General features: G+C 47.4%; 2 protein-coding genes across 2 annotated transcripts; one reads left to right on the forward strand and one right to left on the reverse strand.

Moving 5' to 3' along the window:
* Positions 1 to 4,733: 4,733 nt before the first annotated feature.
* Positions 4,734 to 9,234, reverse strand: DPM1 (dolichyl-phosphate mannosyltransferase subunit 1, catalytic). Its single transcript, XM_058035989.1, has 9 exons — positions 9,116 to 9,234; positions 8,608 to 8,707; positions 7,964 to 7,997; positions 7,493 to 7,569; positions 7,357 to 7,382; positions 6,963 to 7,058; positions 6,405 to 6,473; positions 6,005 to 6,119; positions 4,734 to 5,194 (listed from the first exon to the last, which is right to left on the reverse strand). The coding sequence occupies exons 1-9, from the start codon at positions 9,220 to 9,222 to the stop codon at positions 5,090 to 5,092; spliced, it is 729 nt and encodes a 242-aa protein (XP_057891972.1). The 5' UTR covers positions 9,223 to 9,234; the 3' UTR covers positions 4,734 to 5,089.
* A 53-nt stretch (positions 9,235 to 9,287) lies between these two features.
* Positions 9,288 to 11,562, forward strand: MOCS3 (molybdenum cofactor synthesis 3). Its single transcript, XM_058035981.1, has one exon. It carries the CDS (start codon positions 9,288 to 9,290, stop codon positions 10,878 to 10,880), a length of 1,593 nt encoding a protein of 530 aa, XP_057891964.1. The 3' UTR covers positions 10,881 to 11,562.
* The last annotated feature ends 1,428 nt before the right edge of the window (positions 11,563 to 12,990 follow it).

The following is a 12,990-nucleotide window of genomic DNA, read 5'->3' on the forward strand; positions in this document are numbered from 1 at the left end:
TTCAGCACTATTTTATTTGTGCCTTGCCACTGACCACTTTTTAGCCATCACTTAATGCAAAATATACAACAGCTCCAGAAGAAGCACCCACAGACCTACTCTAAGGGCTGGATTTGAATAAGCAGAAGTGTCTGAAGGTTGGAGTGTAGTGGGACATGATAATGCAGCTGGAGATAGAAATGATATTTGAGAGGTGTTTAAGGGAGTGAACACAGCACGAAGATCTGTGCAGAGGACACAACAGCTCAAACACAGAGAGCTGGGATCCAGAGAGGAGAACTGAACAGCCTGTTGGGCATCATGCCCTGCCCTGCATTCTGGGAGCGAGTGAAGGTATGTAGTAAATCTGTATTTGCTGTGTATACTCATCAGAGGACAAGGTAAGAGAAGGTTGGGATGGTGAGTGAGGTGGTTGGAGAGTTCCCCCAGAGCAGCAATATCAGGGAGTTTCCAGCTGGGAACACTCCCAGCCATGATGTTGGTGCTCAGTCCATGATTGCTGTATGGAAAACCATCTGAGAAGAGTTTAGAAACTGGAATTTGGCATGGGAGGGGGTGAAATTGGACCCGGCTAGGAAGGAGAGTGTCGGGAGGCAGAAACTCTCAGTGCACTCAGTGCAGGCAGGGGTTTTTAGGCTGGGCAGAGAACAGGAGGGAAGGGAGATGTGGCAGCAGAAGCTGGAGCAGAGGGAGCCACTGCCTGCCTCGGGGTGAGATCTGCAATGACAGGGCTGGGAAAAGGGGAAGGATGAGAGGGGTGTGACAGCAGTCCTGAATGATGGACAAGATCTCGTTCTCATTCACCTCAGGAGGGTTCTCGTGGTGGTGTGCAGAGTGACAGCTGCCAACAGAGAGCTGGGGAAGAAAGATGAGAATTTACAAAGTTTGGGTGAAAAGATTGATGGTAAAGCCAAAATTCGAGCAGTGGGGAAGAAGGAGAAAAGGAGTCTTGATATCATTTTTCTCCTATGCGTACAGAGTGAACAAAATTAAACAGAAGTTGATACTAATAGTCTTAATCTACTTTTTCTATTGCAGAAGTGGGTATTGTTTCTCACAATACAGCCACTAGAAAAATCAGTAAAATCACTGCATTGTAAGAGACGAAGCACTTCACACCAGAGGGGAGACAATTAGCACTCCCAGGCTGAATAGCTTTAATTGCACATGCGTTGTGCTGCTGCTTCAGGTCAAAACTGTGCCCAGATTCATCCTAGTACAAGTTCAGGAGCAGTGTCATGCTTGGGCTTTATTCAAATGAAAAATAATTAAGACAACTATAGATGGTTTTACACGCAACATAATTAATTATATAATAAATACAAGTAAGTTAATCAGCATTAGGACCACTGATCTCACAATGATCTTTAAGACCCACTAAGCCACCCAGCTCCTGTGCTGCTCAGACACCTGCCAGCACTGGTGCCAGTTTCTGCTGAACAGTCAGTTCAGGGACAACTTCCCACTTTATGCTCTCTGCTTTGTTGAAATCCCCCTCAATGGCTGAGTCTTCAGATCTAGTTTTGAATTAAAAGGTGCAATTAGTTTTTCTCTCTCTGGTTCCAATATATTTCCCCCTGAACAGTAACAACTGATCTATAAGAAAGTTTTTAATTGCCACAGTGCCTGGAGAGAGAGGGTAAAGTGTGGCAGGAACAGAGGAGGAGATGACGCTCCAGGTTGCTGTGCTTGGCACTGGTTTCTCTCTCTGCCCATGTCTCCTGCAGCATGGCACAGGGGAGCTAACAAACGTGTTCCAAAGCAAGGGAGGGGCTGATGAGCAGTCCTGGCCCCTGCACAGCCCCTGCTCCTGCTGATCCTGTATCTGCACTTGCCTCAGCTCTGGAATGCCAGCCGCTGAAATGTGCCACTGAAGTCATCCCTGCACTGAACTCAGCAGGCAATCTGTCACTGAATTCATTTCTGCCAAGATTCCAATCCAGCCTTGTACTTGGGATCCTGACAGGCCCTCAAATAAATATTATTGATTAGTCATCATTATTTTTTACTGTTGATATGCAGAAGGTTGTGGAGCCTTGCAGTTGTACTTTTACATAGTCCACTGGAAAATCTATTTGATTATAGTGTTCATATTGGCAGTGAGGTTCATCCTTATTGCAGGCTGAGGTTAAAGTCTCAGATTTTGTCAAAAACCCTAAGTAAAAGTGAAGCTGAACCCCTGAACCTCAGAGCAGACAAATCCTCACCAAAAGAGCAGCTGAGCATCTGGGACTGACCGGATTCACATCCCAGAACACAAATAAGCCAGAACTTGGGCTCTGAGTGGATGTCCCAGCTTCAGCACCATCCTGGGCCAGAGGGACTGAACTGCTGGGCCTTGTGCCTGACCCCTAAACCTCTCAGGGACAGGGAAATCACAGTGCCAAACGTGAGTTACCTTCTCCCCTGCATTCAGCATCCTCAGCCCTGCTCTGAACTGACAGGAGCCAGGAAGCAATTAAAGCTCTGCTCCTGCCAGATGATCGAGTGCTTGCAGACACAGATTCCTGAGAAAGTATAAGAGAGAAAGTGCATTAGCAGAGTATTTGTGCCTCCCTAGGAAATGAATATGGATGTAATTAAGAAAAGCTGATTTATGTGGAACCGTAAAGCCAAGGACATAAAATGAAAAATTCTCAGTAAATGTCAAGTCAGTGTTTTGTGGCGGCCAAAACAAGGCAAGGAGAGTATTGCAATGGTATTAAGGAACTGAGAATTAAAATGCCACTAGATAAATCCCTAGTACATGAATATTTAAGACATTATATGGAGTTCCAAGCACCTGATCCTCAAAGATTCTAGAAGTGCTGTTCCACTATAGTCTGTTACTAACATTTTGAGAACAGCGAGATCACAAGACTTTCTTTTGCTAGGAAAAGCCAAATGGTTTCCATGGTGTGTGTGGTGAACTGTGTGTGTTTGTAGATCCCACTAAGGCAGGAAAGCCTGGATGTTCCTAATGCCTCCTGTGCCCATGGGATCCATGGATTACTTCCTTCAGAGCAGCTTCCTGAAGCAGGTGGGTGCAGACTGAGACCAGTTTTTCTAATTTCAGGCACTATTGTGTTTGCTCATGTCCTGATGCCATGGAGCTCTTGCTTTGTTCCTTTACAGCACTTTTTTCCCTGATAAATCCATCACCTTTAAGCATAGTGAGAAATGTCACCTATTTACCTGAAACCAGACTGCCCTGACACATTTCAAACTTTCACACACTGCAGCACACAAAATGCTCCTGTGCTGTGACCCCGACTGATATGTGAAAGCACCTTCCTCCAAACATGATCTCATCAATAAATGAAGGAATTTTACCTGGTAATTTTCATAATTAAAAAAGTAGCCATGGACCTTCTAAAAGCTGAACCCTAATTCACAGCAGTCGGGTGATGAATAATTCATACACTGGACTTGTTATATGTCCCTACATAAAAATGAGGAAAAGATGAACTTCATGAGGCTTAATTTGCATTCCAGTAAATGATCAGCATTATATATTTAAATAAATACCTAAACCCTCATTATTTGGTCATTAAAACCTTGTAACTATTTTTAACTTAAAATAATGATTTTTTCCTATGAAACCTTCAAATGAGGTATAAATAGATAAAACCTATTTACTGCAGATTTCACTGACCCTTAAATCCAGAGATGTATTTCTGTGTACATTATTGCTCTGATTATTCTGCAGCAAATGAAATTGTGTATAATTTTCTGAAAAAGTACAGGCAAATGTCACAAAATGTACAGTTCAGTCACTGTGATCCAGTTACATGTGGATTCAAAATCTGCATCTTTTATTATGTGAAAGCAAATTCCATCTGTAGCATTTGCTTTGGACAGTCAGCAAAGGAGGAACAATCAGAATCTGTACAGCCCCACTAGAGAACACAGAACTAGCTCCAAAGCTGTCCACTAGAAAATAACCTATATTCCAAGTTTTGTTGCATTATTTTATCAATATGATGACTGTGAAATATAAATTCATCATTTGTCTACAGACTTTCTATATGTTTTCTAACATTAACAACTGCATCTAGTATGCTAAAGGAATGCAGACAAACATGAGCAAAATAGGCAACATTTTTAAAATACTTGTTGCTTCTCCTGTCACACCATTAATTTTCTGACCCAGGTGTCCACAAAAAAAAAAAACAAAGAGGCTATGTATCTATAATTTCTATATTTTTAATACAGATATATAAAGCCATTATTGGAATAATCTCATCTTCCTCCCAATTGCACATCTGATTGCAAGAGCTTCGTAATTTCTGAGTTCTGGCTCTATCTATCAGGCCATGAAACAAGAACTTGCACTGCTGTTTGCACATCCTTCCTCAGGATCTGGAGCAAATACAGACTTCACTTTGCAAACTGGAATGTGACATCAGGAAAAAATCTGCACTATCTTCCCTGAGTGATTGGGGTGTTCCCTAAGCCTGCTGAGGTCCCACTTCACGGACTCTAGATGGGTTTAGTTTCTAAAGAAGGGAAGGAAAGGGACTCATCTGCTTCTGGACAAACACACAGAACACAAAATGACTCCATGCATACGGCTCCATTTTCTATCCAAAGGATATTCCTTCTCCCCAGTCCAGGCACAAACCACTGAACTCTGAGTTCTCTTACACTGCCCCAGCCAGGAGCACTTTGGAGCTGCGGGAAAGGAAGGACACTAATTAGTAAGTATTTAAATTCATATTTACAAACCACAGAATAAAGACAGGACACATTCCAGGGTTTTTTGGTCCTTGCTCATCTTTATTTCAAAATTATCCTTATCTTCTGCTGAATAATGATTCATCTCCAAATGCAAAAGATCATTTAGCTTTGTGTTCTTTATTAAGACAATTATTCTTACAAAAATAGAAAAGCATTAGCCTTTTTAATTTTTAGTTACCATACAGTCCATTTCTGTCGGAAGGAGCATTCTGGGCTGCAGAATGTTTGATTTGTTGTTGATGGTGTTTAATTGTTAGGTCATGGCAGGTCTCCTGGCCACCTCACAAATGATCAGGCTTTTGCCATTATATGTTTAAATCTACACAGACATCAGAAAATCTGTCTAACAAATTTACTTCAGGATGAACTCTCAGGTTGTAGCAAACAAGGTCAAGAGCCCCTTTAGAAAGGAGACAATTTCATTGCCTCCCAGTTTGGATTCTCCATAGACACGGTCCACAAAGGAGATGGGAACCTGTTGAAACAAGCAAAATTGGCTGAAGAAATATTTTTTCCCTGTAATGCTGTTCCACTAGCAAAAAAGGTGGGAGAAAAGAGCTGCTTTGTTGTGAGGAAATGCTCTACCCTGTGTCAATGGAGAAATGCCACACACGAAGTTTGGAGAGAGGAGTACAAGCACCACAATTCTCTGACAATTTATAGTCCTGGAATCGAGGATGAAGAACTGGCTCTGAGATTCTCCTGCACAGAGATTCCCAGTGAAGCATCTCTAAAGATGCAGCAAGAGCAATTCAATGAAATAAAAAAGGCAGCAGGCTGCTGGAGATAGAGAATCTAACAATTGCATGGAGTTTTTTCATTGACTGTAGACAGCACATTCAAGGAGTTTAGAAGCAGAAAGTTGTGAGAGCTGCAAAGTTGGAAAATAACAGGGCAATAGTTGACAGAGAATGAATCTGAAATAGAATCAGGCTGCTGGAAAAATGAAATAATTTGTAAAGACTCGAGTAGAGATGTCTGTACAATAGGAAGCAGGGAAGAAAAAGCTCAGAGCAGCTTTGTGGTGTATTTTGACTTCTTTCCCTCCTTTGAGGAACCTTGTAAAATTGTGTGCTGCAAAAGGAATTGCAATAGGAAGAGGGGAATAAAAAACTGCACTTCAGGTCTGGCATTCACCTGACACAGCTGGAAAAACAGAACTCTACACATGTAATTTCTTTGTACTAATTTACAACCTTGGCTGCTTCCTGGCAGTACCCAGAAGTGGGCAGTGTGTGTCCCCTGGGAGGGAAGCACAGTGTGCCCATCCCAGCTGGCCCCATACCTCTCCAACAGTGAATCCCAGCTGCCGAGCCCGCACAATCATCTCCATCTGGAACACATATCCCTTGGAAACACACTTCTCCATCAGCTTCTGTAAGACCTCTTTCCTGTACAGCCTGTGAACAATTCCAAAGGAAATAAAGCCTGAAACCCAGTTTCTGGAACACAGAAATCCAGACAGAGTGTAGGAATCTGAACTGCAATCACTCAGCTCATTACTATTTATAAACTCTCTAACGAGGTCATGGGAGCAGCAGTTCTTGCAATCTAATCCACTGTTCCTTGCACCCTCTCCAAACAGATTTCACAGTCCACAGTAAAGAATGTCATTCTTACTCCAGTCCTTATCCAGCAGTTTCTTAATTTGCAATAAACTTCAGGAACTGCAAACCAGACCCTACCTGAAACTCCCTGTCAGATCTGATGCCCCCGGTCTCAGCAGGACCTGAGTCAGAAAATTGGCTCCACGACTGTGAAAGAAAACATCCATGTTAGAGTTGTTTAGTACAAGAAGATGGGCACTTACTCCAACCATGAAAAACCAGGAACAATCCAAATCCACCTCCAGATCAGACTGCAACACAGCTTGTGCTCCAGATTCTTTACAGGATAAATAAATAAACATGAACATCTGCCTGTTGTCTGGGAGGGACAGGAGCATTCCAGCTGGGCAGGTGAGGGTGTCCCTCACACGGCAGGGCTCAGCCTCAGCTTGTTCCCTGGATGAACTGGATGTCTGTCCCAGCCTGAGGCCACTGCTCCAACCCCCTTTCCCAGCCCACCCGTGTCATTCCAGCCCTTCTTGGTGGATTTGAACCAGGGAACTGCTCCTGGTGTTCAGTGTGACTGCAGTGCCCAGCAGAGACAGCACTTCTGGGGACTGGGGAGCTCAGCTTACAGGGATGGAATTATTATTTACAAGTAACAAATTTCTGTGTGAAGAGATGAAAAGTACTAACCTGATTAACTTTCTTTTCAAATCCCAGCCATACACTCCTCCATTTCCTTTATATCTTGTTCCAGATACAATATCAAAATTGCCTTCTTTCTGCTTTCTGTAAACAATTGGTTTTATCAGAAAAACTGGAGGAATGTTTCAAAGTTCAAATTTCAAAGTAAAAACAATCAACCTTTCAATACAAAATCTGTATTTTACAAACTTCTGAAGAAATAAGAGACAAAGGGTGGCTATGAGCATTATTCGAACATTCAAACATCTTTTAATTGTTCTCTTATAAAGAGCTACTTCAGGGAATCTAATAATTATTTTTTACCCACTATGGCACAGAATTTCATATGCTGCCTCATAAATAATTTATAAAGATCAACTTTCATACTACAATCAGCACCCACCTGATAAACTCTGGAATGAATTTTGGCTGAAACGAAAGAAAGACAGATCAGAAAAAAGGGCAGGGGTACAACAAGAGCAAGCACTGAGAAGTGAATTCCAGCAGAGTGTTCCAGAGCAGAGGACATGCAGCCTTACGTGGTGGGAGAGGTCAGCATCCATGATAACGATGAAATCCCCAGTGGCATACTTCATCCCATGAATGTAAGCAGTGCCTGATGGAAACAGAAACAACTGCCCTCATCTCCTGACACAGCAATGCACACAGAAACTGCGCCTGAGGATGGGCCACTACCCGAAATGTCATTTACAGAGCAGCCCCTGCACTCAGGAGCCTCAGGAAACACACTGGGCTCCAAACCATCACCAATCCTTCACCCCAGCCTGGGCTCAGGGCTCGGGGCAGCTCTGAGGGTCTGGGAAAGGTTTTAGAAACACACTGGGATTTTCATGTGCATTTTTAAAGATTGTTTGTTTACAAACAACTTGATGAAAATTGTTTCTGCTTTTGGGCTTTACTGTGATTTCTTCTGCACCTTTATACACTGAATCAAAGTATACAACAGATTCTTTAATTGCTTTTACTAATCAGAGTTAATAAGGACTTACCCAGGCCCAGCTTCTTTGCTCTGGGTCTCAGAAGCTACAGGAGATATAAAGAACACATAAATGAGTTGACATACAGTTTTAAAAAATACTCTGAAATTTCCTATATATTTTTTTCTTAAAACAATCTTCATAAATGCAACTTAGTCCAAAAATACTTTAAAAAACTTGGCATTTACACTGTAACAGATTGAAAAGTATCTGACTGCCAGTAAGTAAATGACAGCATCTTGTATATAACTGAGGGTTATGTAGTAATGTATTAAAGAGATAAAAAAATAAATAAAAAATCCTGTTCTTGAGGAATGCAATGAGACAGATTAAAAATAAATCATACGCCCAGCCCAGCTTTCATCTTTCCAATTTCCTTACTCCTGCAGTCAATTAAAATGAAATTAAATCTTATCCAAACCCCATCTTTCCCTCGGGCCTGCACCAAGTACAGCAACACTCACAGTCATTGCTCAGGAGCACACAGAAATGCACCAAGGACTGACAACACTTTGCAAACAATTCATGATCTTGCATATTTGGTCAGAATGAACTGTCCCGAGCTTACACTTGTTTAAGGATGTGAAGAAAAAATACAGGGAATCAATCCCAGTTCAAGGGAAAAAAAAAGAAACATTACTGAATACACAACTCACTATTTTATCTGATCCATATATTTTTTCCAGCTGCTGAGCAACCTCCTGCGTCCCATCTGGGCTTCCATCATCTATGATGATAATTTCGAAGTCGATCCCACTGAAAGGAAAATGATTTCCCAATGAGCAGGTGGGGCTGCCCAGGGAGGGCTGGAGTGCCCATCCCTGGAGGGGTCCCAGGAAACTGGAGGGGTCCCGGGAAGGGCTGAGGGGTCCCAGGAAGGGCTGGAGGCGGCACTCGGTGCCGAGGACAGGGTGGGGATGGGCACGGCTTGGAGTGGATGTTCTGAGAGGGATTTCCAGCCCAGTGACGGGCGGCTCGGTGCGGGTCAGGGACACTGGTGTGCGCACGGAGGTCGGCACTGCCCGCCCCACCTGTGCGCCCCGGTCACTCCATGGGCGGGCATCCCCAGCCCCGCAGACACGGCTGTCGCTGCGCAGCCCTGCCCGGCCCCCGCTCCGCGCCCCGGCCCCGCTCCGCGCCCCGGCCCGGCGGCTTGCCCGGTACCTGTCGCTGAAGGTGCGCACCAGCAGCCACACGACGAGCGGCAGGTTGTCGCGCTCGTTGTAGGTGGGCAGCAGCACGGAGACGCGGCCGGGGCCCCGCGCCGCCATGGCGGCAGTGACGCGGCGCCGCGCCGGAAGCGGCGGGGCCGGCGGGGCGGGCGGCGCCGGCGGCCATGGCGGGGGCAGCGGCGGCGCGGCTGCGGGCCGAGATCCGGCGGCGGGAGCGCGAGCTGCGCGGGCTGCGGGAGCGGCTGGCGGCCGAGCTGGCGCGGGGGGACGCGGCCGAGCAGGAGGAGGACGGAGAGCGGGAGCGGGACGAGGCCGCCTGCGGGGCGCGCCAGCCCTCGGCGGCCGAGCCGGCGCGGGGGGACGCGGGGGATGCCGAGGATGAGGATGGAGCCCGCGGGATGCGGGAGCGCCTGGCGGCCGAGCTGGCGCGGGGAGACTCGGGGGATGCCGACGAGGAGGACGAGGACGACGACGAGGATGAGGAGGAGGGATCGCTCGGCTTCCCCGCGGAGCTGCCGCCGCTGCCGGCGCGGTCGGCGCTGAGCGCGGCCGAGATCCTGCGGTACAGCCGGCAGCTGGTGCTGCCCGAGCTGGGCGTGCGGGGGCAGCTGCGCCTGGCGCGGAGCTCCGTGCTCGTGGTGGGCTGCGGCGGGCTGGGCTGCCCGCTGGCGCAGTACCTGGCGGCGGCCGGCGTGGGCCGCCTGGGGCTGGTGGATCACGACGTGGTGGAGACGAGCAACCTGCAGCGGCAGGTGCTGCACGGCGAGGCGCGGCGCGGGCGGCCCAAGGCGCGCTCGGCGGCCGCGGCGCTGCGGCGGCTGAACTCGGCCGTGCAGTACGTGCCGTACCGCGGGGCGCTGCGGCCGCGCTCCGCGCTGCGCCTCGTGCGCCAGTACGACATCGTGGCCGACTGCTCGGACAACGCGCCCACCCGCTACCTGGTGAGCGACGCCTGCGTGCTGGCCGGCAGGCCGCTGGTGTCCGGCAGCGCGCTGCGCCTCGAGGGGCAGCTGGCCGTGTACAACCACCGCGGCGGGCCCTGCTACCGCTGCCTGTTCCCGCGGCCGCCGCCGCCCGACGCCGTCACCAACTGCGCCGACGGCGGCGTGCTCGGCGCGGTCACCGGCATCATCGGCTGCCTGCAGGCGCTGGAGGTGCTGAAGATCGCCTCGGGCATGGGCTCCTCCCTCAGCGGCTCCATGCTGATGTTCGACGCCCTGGAGGGCAGGTTCCGCAACATCAAGCTGCGGCCGAGGAGAGCGGACTGCGCCGTGTGCGGGGACAGCCCCAGCATCACCTGCCTGCAGGATTACGAGGCGTTCTGCGGCTCGGGTGCCACGGACAAGTGCCGGGCGCTGCAGCTGCTGCCCGCCGCGGACAGGCTGTCGGTGCAGCAGTACAAGGCGCTGCTGGACGCGCGGGCCCCGCACGTGCTGCTGGACGTGCGGCCGCCGGTGGAGGCGGACATCTGCCGCCTGCCGCACGCCCTGCACGTCCCGCTGCGCAGCCTGCAGGACCGGGAGCGGCACGCCCTGCAGCGCCTGCGGGACCGGGTGTGCGAGGAGAGGCAGAGAACTGACGGCCAAACCCCGCTCCCTGTGTATGTTGTGTGCAAGTTAGGAAATGATTCGCAGAAGGCTGTAAAGATTCTGCAGGAGTTACCTGCCGAGGAATTTGGTTCTGTGGTAGCTAAGGATATCAAAGGGGGGCTCATGGCTTGGGCCACTAAAATTGACTCAACCTTTCCTCAGTACTAGAATTTTAAATGGTGAAAAAACCCACATATCTTCAGAGTGAGTTCTATAGGGTTCCATCTCCTCTGTGTAATGGCTATATCACATGGGAAAACCAGACAGAAATACCATACTGCTTTTTTTATGTTACCTTCTTTTCCTAAGAAAAATGCTTATTTTTGTAGCTGTCTGATTATTTTTGTAAAAATGTAAATCTGTCCATGAAAGTGGAAAGAAACGTTGGTTATATGGAAAGAGTTCCTCGGTTATGATTTAATAGTAAAAACTTGGCATAACTACTGACTTGTGCACGTGGTGATTGAGAATATCCTAATTAGCAATTGTAACCTGGAAAACAGCAAAACACAGGAATTATGTTATTGCTCAGTCTCTGAAGTGATTAACAAATTGAAACAGTGCATGAAATGAATAAAAAATAATTACTGTTAATCCCTAGCTGGTCTGCAGCACTATTAATCTGTGACAGGGAATTGCCAGGACAGCACTAACGAGACCACGGTGGTCAACACCTTTCCGTTCTGTGTAGGAGCCCTGTGTATTTATGGACTGGAACAGCACCAGGGTGTAAAGAACTTCCAGAGCCATCCTTCCTCCTTTGTGGGATGGCAAAGCAGTGATTCCCCAGCTTGAATACAGAAACTGAGGTTAACTGTCTATAAGACATAAGTTTGACCCCGGAAAGCTGGTAAAACAGACAGAAAATGTTTTTATCAGTGCTTACAAGATTTGAGAGATTGAGGGATAGTGGGGAGGTGAGAGGGGGCAGAATTAGGTATTTATCCTCCCTCCTGCAAGGACAGAGCCCTGTTTCCTGAGTTTTCTCCCTGTTGCTGTGGCAGTGGCACCTCCCCAGCTGGATTTGCTGGCTGGCATGCAGAGCTCTGCACATCTGGGGAGTGTCTGTACTTACTGAGTGAAAAGAAGGAGAAATAAATAGCTTAACAGAGCTGCCTGAGGCCTCATCACCTCACATAGCAATTATCTCCTTATATTAATTAAGGTATGGATTTCTTTACTTTCTGAGGAGGAAAGAAACACCTGTCATGACTAATCTTCACATTGTACCAGGGGAAAAAAGGAATAGTGCCATTATAATTAGTAGTTGGAAATGTGTATTTTGGTAAAATAAATTTGAGAACAGCCACACTCCCAGCTGCATTATAACATGCCATGGTTCCAGCCTCGTGAAGGAACAGCTGTGAATTTGTAAACAGAGAGTCAGATCTTGCACTTTAGAGGACAATGAAAACATGAAAGGACCTAAAGTAAATTTCAGTGTTTGTGTTGTGTGCCCAAGAGTCGCGGGGCTGTGGAGACACAGCTCAGTCACAATGCCTGGATTCTGGAGTTTCCTCTCTTGGGAAATAGAAACCAGGGGGACTTGCTGAAATGCCTGACCTGGGTTTACATTTGTCTGTCTTCACTGTGATTTCTCTTCGCTGTGACTTCAAGAAGAGGCTGGAATGTGAAAGGCAGCAGGGGCAGTGATTCTGTCAATCCCATGGTGGGTGCTGTGTCACACATCCCTCTGCCCTCACAAAGGCATTCCTTTAGTCAGTCCAAGCAAGGAGAACCCAAGGACTTGGAGAGAAGGGAAAAACTCTTTGATTCTAAATCTGAGTGCATAGAAATTGTGCGTGAAGTCTCTTCCCTTGTTCCAGGATTGTTTTGCTTATTTGTTCTGTAAATGCAGTGCTGGGCTCTTTGAAGATAGGCTGAACAATCAAGGATCATAAAATCATAACTAAGCCCAAACCATTCTTATTATTGCAGGCTTATCTTTTGTTTTGACTTGCTTTAATTCTTCAATTCCAAACATGTAGTGGTGTCTCTGTTCACTGGGAGAAGCTCTCCTTGGAAACTCTAGAGAAGCACTAAAGCTTTGTGGTTTGCATTGCTGCCCAAGCCCCGTGGGAAGGTTGGGTGTGCTGACTCTGTGGGCGAAGGGAAGCTGCTTTGGCAGGGGGCTCTGAGCTGCCTGGGCTCTGTTGTCAGGAGGGAGGAGGTCAGGACAAGATCTTGGCCTTCGCCCTCGATGTCTTGGGGTTGCATTTTCTAATACAAACCTCACTGTTCTAAACAAAACTTTGCTTTAGGTCCTTCAAACACTCCA

Source organism: Melospiza georgiana, chromosome 17 (genome assembly GCF_028018845.1).
Source record: "Melospiza georgiana isolate bMelGeo1 chromosome 17, bMelGeo1.pri, whole genome shotgun sequence".
Classification (NCBI taxonomy): domain Eukaryota; kingdom Metazoa; phylum Chordata; class Aves; order Passeriformes; family Passerellidae; genus Melospiza; species Melospiza georgiana.